Below are 19,725 nucleotides of genomic sequence, written 5' to 3'. Positions count from 1 at the left end.
AAAAGAAATTTCTCGTCGATTCCTTGCAGAAATTTTCTACAGCGAGTCCCATTTGAACTGAAAGTTCTTTTCAACTGCGTACTGCGATAAAAAAGCGCATTTTTGAGCGATTTCTTGCAGAAATTTCCCATTCCCATCAAGATAGGCCGAGAAATTACTTGTCAGCAGCGAATCAGGCTTTACACTGACATTTCTCATACGCAGAAATAATTGCATGTAGCATGTATCAATGCTCGCTGAAATGTGAGCAAATAACATGTTGAGTATTTGGAACAAAATTGAACTAAATCCACCAACTCTAGCTACCACAATTTTTTATTTTGAATGCTGAGTGTCGATCCTATGGACATTTTTATTTATAAATAATGCCCATTAATTAAACAAAGGCTTATAAAAGAGCCTCCAAATCAAGATAACTTTCGATTCCCTCATTAGAAAATTTGCAAATTCATGGAGAAGATGCTCGAATACTATATCTTTCAAATAGTAGGTGTCAAATTCTATTGCTATTCAAATATAAACATGTATGAGTCGATCCAGGGCTTCGAGTAGTAGTATTCACGATGTACGAATTCCCGGAACCGCAATCCAGCGGGTAAAGTTGATTCCAAGAGGCTGTCTCCCTGTGCTTTCAATCAACACCAACCTTGAAGGAGATGTACTTTAAGTTGTCGTAATTTCCCCACCGCGACAAGAGTTTGATCACATCAGGTGAATCGTGAGTTTTCAAGGAACTTGTGATCATTTCGCGCATGACATCGACGGAAACATGTTTGGCTACTCTAGTGAAATACATCCAAAATTTGCGACATCCACGAGACGAAGATTCAACGTTAGACCCCTTCAGAAACTCAGAGCATTCATCCAACGACAATGTTCTCCCTTGATTGAATGTACCTCGCGGTGTGGAGGTAGGCAACATAGCGTTGTTGATGCTATCATCAATCGTTTGACAACCACTGTTTAATGAGAGCTGCAGATCGGCAAAGCACTGCTTCAGCGTGGTTATTTCGCTCTGTAGCTGATTTACGGATTGTAGGGGAAGGGGTGGTAAAATGAACACCTTAAGGAAATCATCTTGTTTCTGATAGAAAAACGAGGAATTTGTATAGTCCTATCCCACAACATCAAAAACAGGGATGTTATATATTGCAGCGACACGAATTCAGACTAAAATAGCAGAATTTTCACATATTTTTGTCACTAGCAATATAAGATGTAAATGTTCATTTTAGCTGCACTATGTGGGTAAAATGAACAGCTGTTGGTGGTTAAATGAACATCATGCACAAAACGTGAGCAAAACAAATATTTCTGAAATTTTTTATTGCCTTACTAAAAATATATCCATTAATGATTGTAACCCATTCAAAAAAAATTCTAAAGGTATCAGGTTTGACCTCATATCATAACGATATTCACCTCACTGAAAAACCTCAAGTCTTCCGAGCTTAAAGTTAAGTCAGTTCTAATTTTCAAACGTGATTTTCTAAAATCTTAGTTTTCGTTGCTATTTTCACTTCAATTGACCTTCGTATCAACTCGAACACTCTGATTTATGCTATAAATCGTCCGTGCTTGATAAAAATTCATCGAAATTTGTTTTTTCTCGATAAAAGCCAAGGTGTTCATTTTCTAACCCCTGTTCATTTTACCACCACTTCCACTTGATCAAAAATTCCTCTAGAAATTTATCCACAGATTCAAACAGACATTTCGCCGGGGAAAAACTTTCAGACATTCAGGTGACATTCTTTCAGAGATTCCTTCAAAGGGTCGTCTACAAATTGTAATGGATTTCCTCCACTGATTCCTTTAAAGATCAATCTAAAAAAAATCTGAAGTGATCAAGAGAATATTGTTACATTTTTTTCGAAGATTCATTCAGCAATTCCTCTTGAAGTTAGTTCCAAGGATTCCATCACGAATTCTTTCAGAATATCTCAAGGAATTTCTCAAAAAATTCATCACCATAAATTCCCCTAGAGATTTCTCCAGGACTTTTTTCAGGGCCTACTTCTAGTATTCCTCATTAAGGCGAAGTAGGCCGTCATTGAAATTTGTACGCGTCGTTGATGATTGTTGCTAATTCATCTCACGATTTCGAATCAAAGAAAATCAATTGGTTTTGCACTGATACAGCTGAAAAAGTATCAGCATACTTTATGTATGTTAGCGCGTACAGTGATGCTTTTTCAAGTCAATATAAACTATCCAGACTGAGTTTTATCACTTTAAAATGCAAGATGAAGAGTCATTATTGTTGCCAAAAAGAATGACGGGCTATTTAGCCTTAAATTCCACCAGAAGTTCCATCAGAAATTTCACCAGCAATTTCTTCAACGATTTTTTTGTAGTAGTATTCCTACAGATTCTTCCGGGGATTTATCCACAAGAATTTCTTCAGTGATTCATCCATCACAATTCATCCAATGCTTCCTTCAAGAATTCCACCAAAAAAACCTCCTATTGAAAAATTTCTTCAGTGAAACTTCATAAACAGATTCTTTCAGGATTCTTTTCCTGCGATTCCATCAGGGGTTCCTCTGAAAATTCTTGGAAAGGATTTCTACACGATTTCCTCTAGAAACTTCTTCAAAAATTCCTACAGAAATATATGCAAAGATATAATTTAAGTACTATACCAGGCATTCTACTCAGAATTTCTTCATCAAGGAATTCTAACAGGGATTCCATCAAGTATTTCAAGGATTCTATTAGAAAGCCTTCAAGAATTTCACGAAAACTACTGCAAACAAATCACCAAAACTTCCTACACGGGATTCCACCAGGAATATCTTTAGAGATTTCGCGTGCAATTTTCGAGAGGTTACCCCAGGTTACTCTCCGGGGATTTTTCTAGGAAATCTTCAATAAATTATTTTATAAATTCATCCAGTGTTTCCTTCAAATATTTTCCTGGTATCCCTGAAAAGACACTGCGAGGCATTCGTCCTAGGCTTTCTTCAAGAATGACTTAAAGATCTACCAGAATTACCTTAGAAGAGTTTGCATCAAACATTCTTTCAAAGATTAAGGAATTTCTCCAGTGACTTCTTTGGTGCTTTCTCCGAGGACTTCTCAAAGAATTGCTCCATTGATTTTTCAGAAATTTTCCAAAAAATTCTTCCAGGTTTTACTTTAGGAATTCAACATGAAGGTGGAACTTCTGGCAAAACTCTGGTGATATTCCCAGCGTTAACCCTGGAACAACTCCTGATGAAATTCCTTAAAAAAAACTCCTCTTTCGAAAATCACTAATGAATTCTCTGAAGGAAATATCAGTGGAATCTTTATAGGAAATTGTAGTTAAAAAATTCGTTATGGAATACTTGGAGATCATCTTGGCGGAATCATTGAAGATTTTTTTCCAGAATGTTTTGGAAGAACTTCTAGAAGATTCTTGAATTCTTGGTGAGATCCCATGATAAATATTGGTGGATTTTCTGAAAGAATTTCTTGTGGAATCCCTGTGTAAATTTCTGCTGAAATCCTTAGAGGTTTTCCTGATAGAAATTCTGGAGAATTACCTGGATGAATTCCAGATGGAATCCATGGAGTAAGATCTGGTGGAATCCTTAGAGAAATCTCTGGAGGATTTTTAGTTGGAATTCTTATATGAAATCCTAGCGAAATTTTCGTAGGAATTCCTAATGGAATTACTGAAGGAAGTTTTGGAGGAATACCTGAAGGAACTCTTTATAGAGTCACTGGAGGTTATACTGGTGGATTCCTTGATGAATTCCTTGAGAAATTCCGGATAGAATCTCTTTCGAAACACCGGCGATATAATCCTATAAAAAAATTCTGGTAAAATCCCTGAAGAAATTCCAGAATCTTTGGAAATATTCCGGGAGGAATTCCTTAAGGTATTTCGCCATTAATGTCTTGAGGAATTTTGGGAAATATCCCTTGATGAATTACTGGAGAAACCCCTTGATGAATCCCGGGAGGAATCCCTTGAGGAATCCCGGGTGGGCTTCCTTGAGGAATCTCGTGAAGAATTCCCTAGACGAATCTCTTGAATAATTCCCTAGAGAAAACCCCAGGTAGAAAATTCTGGTAGAATTCCTTAAAAAATTATGGGAGAAATGCGTAGTAAATAGTGAATAACCCTAGAGGAATTCCTGAAGGAACCTTTAGAAGAATTCCTGATAGAACTCCTGATGGAATCCCAGGTGGATTTTGTAATGAAATCTTAGGAGTATTTCTAATGAAATCTATGGAAGAACTTCTGATGGATTCCCTGCTGAAACTTCTAATGAAATCGTTAGAAAAACTCCTGATGCAATCCTTAGAGAAACTTCTGATGGAACCCTTGGATGAACTTCCGATGTACACCCTGGAAAAATGCCTAATGGAATCCTTAGGGTAACTCTTGATAGAATTCTTGTAGCAATTCTTGGTAGAATATCTGAAGAAACTGCTCATGAAAACCCTGGATAAACTCATGTGAAATCCCTAAAAGAACTCCCTAGAGGGACTTCTGATGTAACTCCTAATGGAATCACTGATGGAACTCCTGACGGGATCCCTATAGGAACTCCTAATGAAATCCCTGATAATATGCATAGTGGAACTCCATATAAAATTTTAAGAAGAAACCATGATGCAATTCCTTGAGGATCCCCTGATATAATCTCTACAGAAATTCCAGGTGCCATCTCCAAAGGAACTCCTGTAGCAATTCCAGGTGTAATATCTGAAGAAACACCTGATGTAATCCCTAGAAGGACTTCTGATGTAATCTCTGTGAGAATTCCTTATGTATTCTCTGCAGCAACTTCTAGTGGGGTCCCTGGAAGAAAACCTGATGTAATCCATGAAGGAACTCCTAATTGAATCCCTTTAGGAACTCCTGATGTAATTCCTTGAGGAAGTCCTGATCAAATCCCTACAACAACTCTTGTAGAAAGACTAAAGGGCACTCCTGATTAAATTGTTAGCGAAAATTTTGATCGAATCATTGGAGGAATTCCATGTGAATTATCTAACGGAACTACTAATGAAATACCTGGACTTATGAAATCCCTAATAGATTTTTTGATGTAATTCCCTGAAAAACTTCTGATGTAATCTCTAGAAGAACTTCTGTAATCCCTCCTCCAGGTGAAATCTCTGAAGGAACTTCTTATGTAATCTGTAGAGGAACTCCTGATGGAATCTCTATAGGAACCCTTATTGAAATTTATGAAGAAATTACTGATAAGATTGCCGAAGCAATTCCTGATGGAATCCCTGGAGGAACTCCTAATACAATCCTGAAAAAAAATCCTGATGCATCTTGAGGAAATCCTGGTATAATCTACGGAGGAATTCCAGGTGGAATATCTGAAGGAGCTTCTGATAAAATCTCTACAGGAACTCCAAACGGAATCCCTATAGGAACTCCTGACGAAATCCCTGGAGGAATTCCTGATAACATTCCCTATGGAACTTCTGATAGAATCCCTATAAGAACTCCTCATAATATCCCTAGAACTCCTGATATAATCCCTGGAGGAACTCCTGTTAGAATCTCTGGAGGAATTCCAGGTGGTATCTCTAACGGAACTCTTGATATAATCCCTATAGGATCTCCAGATGGAATCCATGGAAGAACTCCTGATGGAATCCTTGGGGAAATTCCTACAGATATTCTTGTAGGCACTCCCGAATCCTTGGAGGAACTCTTGATAGAATCACTAGAGAACTCCTGATGCAATCTCTGAAGGATTCCCGGATGTAATGTCTGAAGGATCTCTTTATGGAATCCTTGAAGAACTCTGATGGAAGCCCTCAAGGTACTCCTGATGGAAACCCTCTAGGAATTCTTAATGGAATCTCTGGAGGAAACCTCTGATGGAATCCTTGGGCGAATTCCTAAAGATATTCTTGAAGGAAATCCTGAAGAAATCCCTAGAAGAACTCCTGATGGAATCCCTAGAGGAACTTCTGATAGAACCCCTGGAGGAATTCCAGATTTAATCTCTGTAGAAACTCCTGATGGAGTCACTGGAGATACTTCTGATGGAATTTCTAGAGGAACTCATGATTGCTTCCCTGAAGGAACTCCAGATGAATTCCCTGGAGGAATTGCAGATGGAATTCCCGAAGAACTTCTGATGAAATCCCCAGAAGAATTCTTGATGGAATTTCTAGAGAAATATCCGATGGAATCCTTAGAGAAACTTCCGATGGAAACCCGTAAGGAATTTCAAGTGAACTTTCTGATGAAATTTCTAAGCAAATCTTTACAGAAATTCCTAATTAAATATCTGAACAAAATTTTGATTTACTTTCTGGATCAACACATGTTGTAATCATGAAGGAACTGCCGATGAAATCCATGAAGGAATTTTGATAGAACTCCTATAGAAACTCCTGCAGAATTACCTGAAGGAATCCCTGGTGGATTCCTTGTAGGAATTCCTAATACAATCCATGGAGAAATTCTTTATTGATATTTTGATGGAATCACAGGTAGAACTGCTGGTAGATTTTCTAAAGAAATAGGATGAAGATTGTGCGAAAAGGCTAATATATACAGAAACAAATCAAGAACGCACCATTTGCTAGATAGTCGAGGCGTCGACGCTGCATAAATTCACGAACTTTGACTTGCCACCCATCTGAATCGGCAGTTCATGGAACGCCAAAACTTCAATTTGACATACTGACTTCGATGTTCGTGCAATATCCCTACAGGCAGTACGATCAGTTCGTCAACATGGGGCCTCCGCCCACCGGTGGTTTGAGCTAAATCAAACTGTCAAATTGGTTCGTCGCATCACACACGGTCAAACATAGCACCAACCTGAGGACGTAGTCAATGTTGGTCTAATGGTCTGAGCATCTGTGGGCTGCATTACGCGCTGTTCAAGTGCTGATTGCACTCCATATGTAAATATTTCCGCCTGGACGGTGCAGTGTCTACCAAGAGAGTTATACTAGTTCAGCCTTAGCTCACAAGAATGTACACTAGCCAAGGTGTGTCTGAAGCTGCTTCGGTACTTCCATGTGTTGATTTGGTTTTTGTTTTAATGCTCATTAGATAATGATCTATTAAGACCATTGGGGCTAAATTAAGCTTGTTGATAAAGAATCAAATAAATAAATCTAGGAAGAATGTTTTGGTGGAATCCCATGTTTAACTCATGGATTTTTGGATGAACTTCCAAGCAGAATAACTAGAAGAAACCACAAAAAGATTCTGGATCGAATGTTTGAAAAAAAATTTTACATCTTTGACTCTTCAGAATAATCCCCGACAAAGAACGCTCATAATTTTAGAGTTTTGCCGGAATACTTCCTGTGAATTATAACTGGAATTTAAAACATTTAAACATACAAAATTCTAAAGCTTTTGAGAACTGCTGACTATTATTGGAAAAGTAAACTTCTACATGAAAATTTATCATGTACAATTTTGGTATTGCAATAACTGATCCAATTATCAGTTTGGTGTTTGTAGAATATGCATGAGAATTATTTGAAGCTTTCCTACATCTTCTGCAGGGCTCTTTTATATCTTATTTGGGTGGTAAGTGTTGAAAATCACCTGAAGAGGTATACCTTAGTTTGTTATACTGCTACATTTTTCCTGCTTAGATACTCGAGGACAAGGAACTTGCTGCTGAATATTAAACTAAGGTATTCCATACCCGATGATTTCCAATACTTGCAACTTGTATGGGGCATGAATGAGCTCTACATAGGAGATCAAATACCTTAAATAATATTTCAATCATATTTGACAAACACCAAACTGATAATTACATCAGGTTATGTAATACATGGATGGATTTTGACATACAAGTGAAATTTTTCAATACCCCCAGCAGTTCTCATTAGCTGTCGAAAACCTTAATGAAGTATTCATGATTGTGTCAAACATTTTTTCAATACCATTATAATACCAAATTATTCAGTATTAACTACTGAACAATACATAATTATGATATGATACCAAAATATGGTATAGATTGTTGCAAGTTATTTGCTCCTCCTAGGGTAGCCAGGCTGCAATTGAAGCTCTCGCTTCGGCCAACTCAAGATCGCCTGGGAGTTATCGCATGTCGAACTCAAATTGACGGACCAAATTCAGTCAACTCTGTAAATCCTGTAAACCTGACTATTCTTCCATCGCTGGAAATGAATTGATTGATGGGTAAGCTCGCAATGCAGTATAGCCTTGAAGCAGCAATTTCGTAGTGCCTGGTGAAGATGAATTCTTGGGGAGGAACTTAGTACATACAAACAATATTGAAAGAGGAAAAACCAATCTTTTGGGAAATTCTATTTTAATTTTGATGATAATTTGACATCATGCTCAACACCATGTTAACTTTCCATTAGATTTTTATTCTGCTTCCAATAATCCTCGGTACAGAAGTGATTCTAATTCAGTACAAATAAAACGGAGAAATGATTTATCGATGTAGCACTTATTGATATCCAAATTTCCAGCATTATAATCATCGAAGGTTGACTCAGTCAGATCAGCATACTTGAACGATTCAACGGCGGTGTGGACGAGTTCTGCAGAATGACAAAGAAGTTGATTAGTACACATAGTAACGAATCCACATGAGATTAGTCTTACCTTGAAAACCTTTCCTTAGCAACTCTACTTGCAAGTCTACGAGACTCGGAATTTTTCCCGTGTATCCAATTTTTCTTAAAATCATCGCAAAGTGTTGATAATATTCATAGATAATCTCATTCCGATGAGCCATTTTGGTTTCCATATCAACAATCAAGTCTACCAGCGACAATACATCGATGGCCGGCGATCCCCAGTGACAGCACTGGAAGTCGATCAGCATGGAGTCAACGATGCGATCTTCCGAGTCCTTTTTGTGCATCAAATTCTTAAACTGGAAGTCGGCGTGGTTGAGTACGTTGTAACCTTCTGAAGGAGGGTTAGCTGCGAAGACTTGTTGGCAACGTTCCTGAAATGAGTCTTTAAGGTTTCTGAACTTCTCGACGTACACCGCACATTCTGGCCACGCCGCAAGTCCGCTACACAACTCATCGAATCCCCGACTGAAGATGGCGAAGACCGGTCCGGAAGTCCAGAACTGGTCTACATTGAAACCGGAGAGATCCATGGTCTGAAAGAGAGGTACCTATGAAAGGATGTTCAGAAATGCAATGCAGCTTAGCGTTTACCGATTGTTGAAGATACAAAGATGTGGCATGAAATTTTGCTATGTTTCGTACGGTGAAAAGCACTTCTTCGAAACTTCTAACTGGCGTACGTCCAGGCAACCATCCATACGGCGCGATATCTTCCAGCATGATTACGGCATTCGGATTGGTTGCAGCATATATCAATCTAAAACGATGTCAAATATATTAAATTAAGGTGGGCCCTTGTTATATGGAATAAATCAAACTGTAAAAATCTTAAGCTATGAACAGTTTGTTCATTTGGAACTCTGATCACATATTCCATCGGATGGAAAACAAAGGCGTATGATCCCATCCACACATAGGAATTCAAAGATATGTCGAAAAATCGTTCTTTTTTTCAAAAACGCATTGTTAAAAGAATTTTTTTTTATAATATTTTTTTTTGTAATTAAATAAGCTGAAAAGTAGGCTTGGTTCCAGTAGGGATGTAACGCCAGGAAAAAAAAGAATAAGAAGAAGAGTATGCGTAACCTGTTTTTAGTGGAGGCTCCGATATTGAACATGTTGAGTGCAAACAACAAAAAAAACTCATTCTACTACTTGAAATCAAGATGGCATCAAAATGTAAAATGGACGCCAGATATTTTTCATTTTAATTAATACTCTAATTTTGAAACGATTAACGATTGAAAATTTGTTTATTTTTTGTTGTACAAAAAAAGATGTTTGCATTGATTGCACTCGCCATATACGTAAAAATTGTAGAACGTAATTTATAAAATTGTTCATTTCACAGGGTAAATAACATTGTTCACCTTGTTTTTTGTAGCCTATCTTGCTCAGTTTTCTCAGCTTTCGGCAAATCTCGGAATTCAGAACGAGCGGTGCGCTAATGATGAAGAAAATAACGGTTTTCAAACAAAATTCTAAATGGCCGCCAAAATTTTTCAAGCTTCAAATTAAAGCTACATCCTTCCTCTATACGATGCAACTAAGTGCTTTGTGTTCCAAGGGAAATATGAGACATATCGCATGAAAAAATTCCCAAGATTTATCAAAAATGGGCTCTTTCTCAAACTGTTTAGCTAGCTGGTGTACGAGGGGTCCACCAATTTGAGAAAATTGAAAGGACCACCCTCTAGTTTCAGCATATATTAGACACATTCCACGCACATCTACGCCAAGATATTAAAATTTCAAACTCTGAAATATTTTCGAAGCTATACCAACATATTGTCTGTTGAAGTGCATAAAAACATAAATTTGATTGAAAATACAATAAAAAGCATACCTCAAAAGTTATACAAAATTGATATAATTTATTGATGATAAACTGAGACATTTAACAACATTTTTCAAAGTCCTGTATCATAGTTTATCAAGTGTAATATGATTGTCTTATCCGTTAATTAGAAGGGTATTAGATGAAATTGTTATCTGCGGGTTTAATTGTTTCAAACGAATCATTGTTTTTTTAAAAACGTATTTTTTCAAACAGTCATATTGTTATGGTGTCGCGTTACGAAAATTGCCTAATTTTTGACAATGTAAAATAAATACTTGTCATTGAATTCATATATTTTGGATTCTCTTCCTACTCGTCAAGATACGTGTTTCTAAAATCGGATCATTCTTCGAAAAGTTACACTAGGTGCAAAATTAAGGTGTCGCGTTACGTTAATTTAAACCATAAATTTTCAGAATGAAACTACAAATTACAAAATGCTTGTTCTCAGCAATGCTACAGCCGATTTTCGAAGTTTTTGGCTTTTGGTAGAAGGGAATACTTATACTAGACGGATTCCATGTCAAATCGGTCAGTCACAGAACTCGACCATCTTCGATTTGGATAAATTTTTCACATGTTTTTGGTATGGCAGAAAGTGTTTTCCATAGAAAAATTGATCATTTTGACTCAAGTGTAACTTTTTTAAAATGGCCTATAATTTTTTGAATGCAGCTTTTTTGAAAAATTCTAACTCCGAAACTGTTGATTTTATAGAAAAATGTTCTATGAAGAAGTTGAAGCGAACCGTTTGAACTATAATAAAAAATATAAGGTACCGCGGGGCAAGTGGGAACGAAAAAAACGATAGTTCAAACAAATTGTTCAATAAAATTTTCAAATGTCAATATTTTTCAAATCCAACAACACAATTACGTTTTGGCAACATATTTGCTGGTGTGTGCATGAAACTAATCGAATAATTTCAAAATTGTGAAAACCTTGGAAGAAAGTTTTAGAATGAGCCAATGGACGCAGTTCCCTCGCTAAGCGGGGCAAGTGGGACACATCCAGTTTCATGCGTCAATCCACATCAGTAAGTCAACCATTACAATAATAGGATTGATAAGTCATAGATTTTTAATTTTAAGTACATATTTGACGTACATAAGGGATCAACCATAAAATACGTTACGTTTTAGGAAGAAACCCTTTATTTAATAGTGACATACTATTTAATATACACATTTAATATTAACTGAAAATTCCTCAATAAAAGCGTAAAGAAGAATTAAACATGTTCAAAATATATCATTTATTAGTTGTTAATTAAAATGTAGCACATAAACAATCAATAATTGACGAAATTAAAAATATGTTTTGTTATTATTTATATGCATGGCAGAAAACCACCTTATGGGATGGAATTGTTTTCCATCACTACTTAATTCGGTAGAAATAACAAATAAAGTTCAAATAACATAGAAAAATAATCGTTCTCATGATGCATTTCAAATTTCAGCTGTGTGTTTGTTAAATTTTGAAGTCGTATTTCAAAAATAAAAAAAATAATTAAAAAATAAAGAATAATAACACTTTTTTCTCCCTCTTATGCAATTACGTAATTTGAGGTTGATCTTTTTTGATAAATATCATTTGTTTTAATGTTTTAGTACTACTCTCTAGCAAAATGCATGAAACGTGTACTAAAAGTTTTGATTCTGGTTTTTGTTTTGATAGGTCCCACTTACCGCAGGTACAAATATATTTTGGGGTAAGATAGACCATCGAAAATTTCAAATGAAATGAAAACAAAATACTGGTTTATCGTTAGCAGCTTATAATAATACTAAAAGTTATAGCTTACTGATGGAAATTCGATTTAAAACACATTTATTTTCTGCGAGTCAATGCAAGACGTGAAACGTGTCACAATTTGTCATGCAAGTTGAAAATGGCGCTGAACTAACAACTGTTACATGAACCACATGGTAATAAAAATAACAATATGTTTAGTACTAAATACATTCCTTGTCATTGTATCTTCAACTTTCTAGAAGAATACCCCCATGAAAAACTTTTCCTAGTTGAGCTATGACGAAACGCCCCACTTACCCCGGATTCTCACTTGCCCCGGGGTACCTTACACTGAAAAAATATTTTATTTATTTTCATAGAAAAATAAAAACTAAAACTTAAAATTTAAATTACACAAAAACCCCATTTTCAATATTTTTTAAATTTTCACCATAGAATCTTGATAGTAAAAAGATGGTTAGGACAATGTTTCATGATGGAGAAATTATTAATAAAAAAGTTTTTCTACGAACAACTTTTGGTCGATTTTCAAAATATTGATTTTTTGTCAAAATAAATACGTTCTGATGATACAGTAAGCATCTTGAAATGATTCTAAGTCATAAAGATTATATGAACAATTTCTCTAGAAGTAGCCATTTCTAAATTATTTCGAGTTTAATGCAAAAAATATTGTTTAAATATTAAAATAGGTGAAAATTTATAAAATAATAAAATGGAGTTTTTAAGTAATTTAAAATTTATTTTTTTTTTTTGAATTTTTCATGAAAATCTATATAAATAAAAATGGAATGGTGTTTGTATGTCACGAAATGGCTCCCAAACGAGTCAACGGATTTGAACGATTGTTTTTCCATTTTGTTCGGCAAGTATTCCGACGTGTTTGTGTGTATAAAAATCCCAGGATATTCACCGGGAAAGTCAGAAAAACGAGTGTGAACGGAACTATCATTTTGTATGGGATGATTCATAGCGTATTTCAACAGCCTACTTGATGGCAAGACGAAGCTTGCCGGGACCACTAGTAAATAATATATTTTTTCACTGTGTATTTTTTTTTTTTCTTATAGTCCAAACGGTTCACTACAACTTCTTCATAGAACATATTTCTCTAAAATCAACAGATTCGGAGTTAGAATTTTTCAAATAAGTTGAATGCAAAAATTTATAGGCCATTTTCAAAAGTTACACTTAAGTCATCAATTTTTCTATGGAAAACACTTATTCTACCATACCAAAAAAATGTGCAAAATTTAATCCAAATCGAAGACTATCGAGCACGATTTTTATTTTTTTTCGACTCATTCTGGATGGAATTCGTTACTAGCTTTCAGCGTTGGTGCCATCTCGCTGAACCCGCCCCGTATTTGTGAAATGTGAGTCTGTTTTTTCTTGTTTTTCACTAAAATCTGATTAAGTAGTTCTGATTTTTGAATAAACTCGTTGGCTAGTAACCCATAACGCGGGTAGATCACCTTTTCATGGTGTGTTATGGGGTAAAGATCTACCAGTGAACCCTAGTCCTGACTGCTTCAAACGAAGAGAACAGGATATTATAGTAATCAAAGGAACATTTTTTAGTCCTTGTTACATTTGTAAACCTTGTTGAAAGTGACAAGTCTCGGTTTTCCAGTCGCCGAGAATGATCTTGAGAGAAGGAAAAAAAAAGAGTCGAATACAACAATTTGTTTTCTAATCTTTTATTTATTTAGTTCTCTAGTTTGAAGAAGTAAGGACTAGGATTCTGATGCATGGACAATATCGGTGTAATTTCTTGGCTTTATCGAGGGATCCGATTTTGACTGATAAAGGGGCGCGCCTGTGGAGAGTGTACCCACCACATTCTTCAAAGGGTATAAATAGCGGAACCTTTCAATTAGAATCCTTTCCTACGATCAAGTTAGGAATTACAACTGTAAGAAAACCGAATACTTTATCACTTCTCAATAGTGATAAGGTAACACGACATGCACTATACAAAGGACACGGGATATACTACAATAGATCAAATATTGGTCGCAGTGGTTTATGTTCCGAACAGGAAAAAAAAAAAAAAAACCCAAATCTTATCAGACAGGTGTCATTCAGTGCAGGAATAGTCTCTTACATGTTGGGGATTGTTCAAATATTACGTAACACAACAGGGGGAGGGAGGGGGTCTTATATAGTGTTACGGTCCACACAAAAATTTAAAACTGTCCATACAAAAGCTGATATGTGGGGGAGGGAGGGGGTCTAAAATAGACAAATTTTGCGTTACGTAATATTTGAATGAACCCTTGGGGAATACTTGGTTTCGATGGTAAACAACGTGGTTCTCCGGAGGAAAAACCGGAATATCCGTAAAAATTACGAATTCATGAAAATAATCCCAGACAGTTTGCAAACTCACCTGAACTCCTTATTATAGAACGCAATACATTATTTGAATTGTTCATGAACCTAGCTGGTCATCCGTAAAAATGGTCATTTCGTTAAAATTATCCTAGATCACTGCGGTTTTTTATTCAAACATATCAGAAATCAATTACCGTAATCCGGGGTATCATTGATCAGCGGGGTAACATTGATCGGAATGACTCATCTCGTAATAAGTTGGTATCATCATTTATTGATGAAACATTTCGAAAGCATGAATGTTGCTTCTCTTTCTTATATTTATGTGCTATTAAAAACTAAGATTTTTGCAAAAATTGCGTTAACTTTATGCGTCAAGTTTTCGAAACAATGGTTTCAATGGTTAAGGATGACACTACCGAAGATTTATGTCTCACATAAGTTCTGCAAGCGATATGAGCAAGGAAAATGCGGTTCTCACTAAAAATGGCATCGCCAAAAATGATTCCGCTGTCAAAACTTTTATAAGTATGTTCAATTAGGCAACATTAACGAATTACTGTTAAGAATGTAGAATTCCCTTAGGAAATTGCCTACCTTTAATTTCGCTGTTGGATGTGTTTTTAATTGTAGAATAATTCAAAAAGTAAATGAGATGTAAGCGTTTGAACACCATATTCGGCTTCAGGGGGCCATGATTTTAGTAAGTAACGACATTTTCAATATTACCGAACGTTGTTTACATGGATGATCAATGTTACCCCATATCAGCTAAATGAAAAAATCACTTAAAACATTTTAATAAACATGCTTAAATCTTTCAAATAACAAAATACAGTAGAGTAAGGTGGGGCAAAAGTTCGACCTTAGTGGTATAATCAAAGTCTCCAGGAAAATAATAGTAGATGAAACAAAACAAATACCATACAGCGAGCCTTCATCATATTGGCTATGACTTTGCTGAACAAACTTGTGTCAAAATATTTACCCATTTTTAGTTATAACAGTTTCAAAATTGATTGTCTTATTCGAACTTTTGCCCCACCGGTGGGGCAAAAGTTCGAATCTAGTGTGGGGCAAAAGTTCGTTGGCTAAAACACAAAATATCAATACTTTTATGCCAGGCATACTTTCTACTTAGCCGTAAACTTATGTTTGCCGAAAAATACACACTAAATTTTCATCAAAAAATGCCCAAAACAGGGTTAATTGTAATACACCCAAAAAATAGCAGTTTTTCGCAAAACTAAGGGAAATGTAAAATTTTTGTGACATTTTTCGTACAATCAGGCAAATTTCGCTAAATTTGAAGATAATATGTAGATTTCAGGAAATTTGAAAAAAATTCCGTGGGTTTATACATGGGTCGTACTTTTGCCCCGCAGATTCGAACTTTTGCCCTGCTATGGGCTAAAAATTGATTCCAACTATTTATGGAAAATCTAATCCACGTCAAAGCATCCTTATGATAGGCCTAGAAACGCCCTTACATAAAATATTGAAAAAGATTTTATCTTCATTTGGTTCCATGCATCGAAAGTTTGACCAAATATTACAATATTTACGTCGAAAAACAACAAATAGCCACAACTTTTCCAAATCTCAATCGATTTTTATGATATTTGGAGTGAAAGTCTCTTACTTGAATAGCATTCGAACCACCATGACATTTCTAAGTTTTGATTTGATTTGAGCTAGAAATCTTAAAAAGAAACTCTTGCCCCACTCGAACTTTTGCCCCACTTTACTCTATATAGTCACGAGCTATGGGTGGCAGTACTTGTTTTAAAAATATAAAACTCACAACATTTACATTTTTGGGTGAAATTTTTAAGAAATATCCTAAAAACTGATCAATGTTACCCCGGATTACGGGTCTAAACATAACGGATGATTGGGGTTTCTCATGGATTAAGGTGGCCACTATAAAGCTCTTAAAAGGATCTGGAGCATGTCATGATATTTTTCTATGTTGACATTCATCTTTTATGTTGTTCAATAATGAAATTGATTGATTTTGCAATAAACTTAAGTGGTCAAGGTGGTCTTTTGACATGAACATTTCAAATTATACTTGTATTACAAATTATATATGTTCTATAACTATGATTTTTGACGTGTTTGAAAAATAAAACTCACAGTGGTTCAGGATGATTTTAACGACCAATTTTGCGAATCTTCCAAAGGAAGTTGTAATGGTCACTTATATTCATGGGCAGTACAAAGAGTGACGATTGATTATAACGCTATCGGAATCTTGCTTGAGAGATGTCTTGATGGCATGACAGGTGTTCCGTGCTTTAATTTATTTCCGGAAAGTGCTCCGCGAGACAAATGGTCTGGAAACCCCTGCCCTATAGCTTCGAGGGGTCCAAATGAATAAATATGGGTGGTGCAACCGAGGTCACCTAAGAATTTTACATTTTCGCTTTTTTCATATCATCTATGTTGGCCCAACATACATGAAACAGTACCGTCGTTGGGGGTGACAGTGGGTCAAAAAGGGATATGTGCGATTTATTTTTTGAATAACTATCGCAATTTAACTCCCATAAACTTCAAATTTGGTGTGTACGTACTTTGATGGTACATTAACAACTGTTCAAAAAATTAAAGACAAATATTTATTCACAGCGGCACCACAAGTGAATGAAAAATGACCCAATCTCACCCCATAGAGGGGGTGACATTGGGTCACTGTAATTGAAATAACTTGTTTTTGAGAATATGATTTCAAAACCATTCACAGCTGAAAAATCTTGACAAAAAACGATGCAAACAAGACAAAAAGATATCTAAGATGTTTCACAAGTATGATAAACCCACTTAAAAGAAAAATTATACAGAAAATTGAAGAGCTATGAGAAAAAATATGTAAACCCAACATTTATCGCCAATTTTACATAAATTTTCTTGGTTTTTCCCTAAAATTGTCTTCAAAGTTTCATCCCCATTGCTATAAAGCCCATTCAGTTTCCCCAAAGGTGTACTGAAACAGTGATTATTTTAAACCTTCGCAAATAGTTAAATTACGGTGCGACATTCCACGATCAATAAATTTCTGGCAGAAGTTGACGTCATAATCCCAGTATTTCAGCGATCCAACTCATTTGTACTTCCGTGAGATATTTCTATAATATGAAAACACTGATAAATAATCAAATTAAGAAAAAAAAACCTTTTGATAAAAATTGACGATGATGCTGCACACGAAACACAGTTGCTGGTTTACTGGTTACTGAGAAGTTGTCAAAATGCGTTGTATTGTTATTCAATGCACGGAATACTCAAGTAGACTTGTTTGATGTTTCAGAGATGCTGTATTTAGAAAAAATAAACACATCTTAATGAAAAAAGAGAACACCCGGCACCGTAAAATGTCAAAAAAGTGGACTTGGAATTTCATTTACTATCGTTCTTGCTTGACTCAATCTCACCCCCATTTTCAATGTTTTGGACATCGTACCGAAAAAAATATTTTTTTTGTGGGAAAATCAAACAGATTCCGGAAAATACCTGTGATGTGTAATGAAAAGACTTTCAACATTCTACTAATACAACGATAGAGGCTAGAGTACATGCGTGATACTTTGTACAGGAGAAATTTAATGTTGTAAATTTTAACTAGTTTCAACATGCAAGTTGATTGATGTAGTACACAAAAACTACTATTTCTAAAAATGTATATTGTTATAAATTATGTGTAATAATATGTTCCCTAACATATGAATTATTAATTTTAGTAGTATCAGCATTATTAGCTGAAACATTTCACAAAACATATTTTTCCGTTTTGACCCAATCTCACCCCCTAGACCCATCGACGGTAACAACAGAAAAATGTTCCCACATACCTCGGAAATTCCATTCGCTCGCCAGCGTCCTCCAACAGTTTCTTCATTGCTGGCAGTATTTCGCTGTACATTTTGATTTCCGTTCCAAATAGGGAATTATCTTTCGTGAGTTCTTTCTTGAAGCCCTCGGCTGTCGGTTGGGCCTTGATCACTAGTTTTAGAGTTTTCTCATCTAGTTGACGCTCCGAACGGTACCGCACGGTTGTACGGAACATTATACTGGCATAATGGTCTCCACCTTTGGTAGCAGGGCGCAGCTCACAACCGTTGATGATCTTGATCGAAGAATCCTTTTCAAAATTTTGCACAGCATGCTCCAAAAAGCTATCGTTTAGCCAAACGGGTGCTTGTAATTCGTCGGCGTCGTATTCGGACATGGTGAACGTAGTTGCTTGCGGTTTGGTGGAACGCACGATATGATCTGAACTATGAATAGTGCTGCCTGGATTAAAAGAGCGTGATATGGCAGTTTCGTCACTGGTTAGTGAAATAGGCGCGCACACAGTGACGGACAAAACCTTAAGAACACTTCAGCAAAAAAATACATTTGAGCTGAAATTAACACATTGCTATTATGATTTTGCGTTTATCATTTCATTTCACTATTCTAATTCACAAATAAAAATAAAATTTCCAGCAGAAAAATAAGTCTTAGAAAATCTTTGAAATAAGTTCTTGGGGTAGTCTTAGAACTAAGTAAAAGTGTATTTCATCAAGGATTCCATTAGGAAATTTGGGGATAATAGGGATGGGGTAATTTTGGAGGGATCTTCATGGTTTTCAGGAGAAGTTTCTAAAAAAAATATCTTAGGAAATTACTACATAAAAATAACTCAACGAATTTTACAAGCATTATAAGAAAAAAATCCTGATGTATTGATTCCTGGCTTCCTGACCGAGTTCGAGAGAAAACGAATGATTTATTTTTAAATATGCAGAAAGATTCCCAAAGGTGTCATTTTTGTTTAATATTAGGGGATCCAAATAAACGTCCTATTATATTCTTTGCTAGAACTCTTGAAACAAATCATGAAGCAATTCCTTGGTTTTTGAAAACCTCAAAAGTTCTTCAAAAATCAATTAGGATGCAAATATTTTTTACTATGTTAGAGACAATCTTTGAATATTTCGAACACGAGTTTCCCGTGGTATTTTTTTTTCAATCGGCCAAGGACGAGGCAAAGCCAAATTCTCGAAATGATTTCATGACCAATTTTTATCAGAAGTCTGATTTTAAGTTAAACTCCAAGAATTATCCTTAGAGTTATTTATGACTAAATTTTGTTAATTTTTTTTACAGATGAATGCTATGTTTTTAATTCAAAAAATAATTTTCATAGCATTTTAAGCCATTTTCCATTCAGAATATCGTTA

At 35.5% G+C, this 19,725-nt stretch overlaps 1 protein-coding gene across 1 annotated transcript; it reads right to left on the bottom strand.

The window, feature by feature from the left end:
- Nucleotides 1-8,322: 8,322 nt before the first annotated feature.
- Nucleotides 8,323-18,845, bottom strand: LOC5564426. Its single transcript, XM_001648721.2, has 4 exons — nt 18,352-18,845; nt 9,154-9,319; nt 8,585-9,095; nt 8,323-8,520 (listed from the first exon to the last, which is right to left on the bottom strand). Exons 1-4 carry the CDS (start codon nt 18,726-18,728, stop codon nt 8,342-8,344), a joined length of 1,233 nt encoding a protein of 410 aa, XP_001648771.2. The 5' UTR covers nt 18,729-18,845; the 3' UTR covers nt 8,323-8,341.
- Nucleotides 18,846-19,725: the final 880 nt, after the last annotated feature.

Source organism: Aedes aegypti, chromosome 3 (assembly GCF_002204515.2).
Source record: "Aedes aegypti strain LVP_AGWG chromosome 3, AaegL5.0 Primary Assembly, whole genome shotgun sequence".
Taxonomy (NCBI): Eukaryota; Metazoa; Arthropoda; class Insecta; order Diptera; family Culicidae; genus Aedes; species Aedes aegypti.
This window is presented reverse-complemented; position numbering and strand designations above follow the sequence as displayed.

Coding starts and splice junctions, on each gene's coding strand:
- LOC5564426 (XM_001648721.2), bottom strand. CDS start 18,728: ATGTCCGAATACGACGCCGACGAATTACAAGCACCCGTTTGGCTAAAC. Junction 9,320..18,351: donor GAGCGAATGGAATTTCCGAG/GTATGTGGGAAC, acceptor ACATCGTTTTAG/ATTGATATATGCTGCAACCA. Junction 8,521..8,584: donor GCTAAGGAAAGGTTTTCAAG/GTAAGACTAATC, acceptor GTCATTCTGCAG/AACTCGTCCACACCGCCGTT.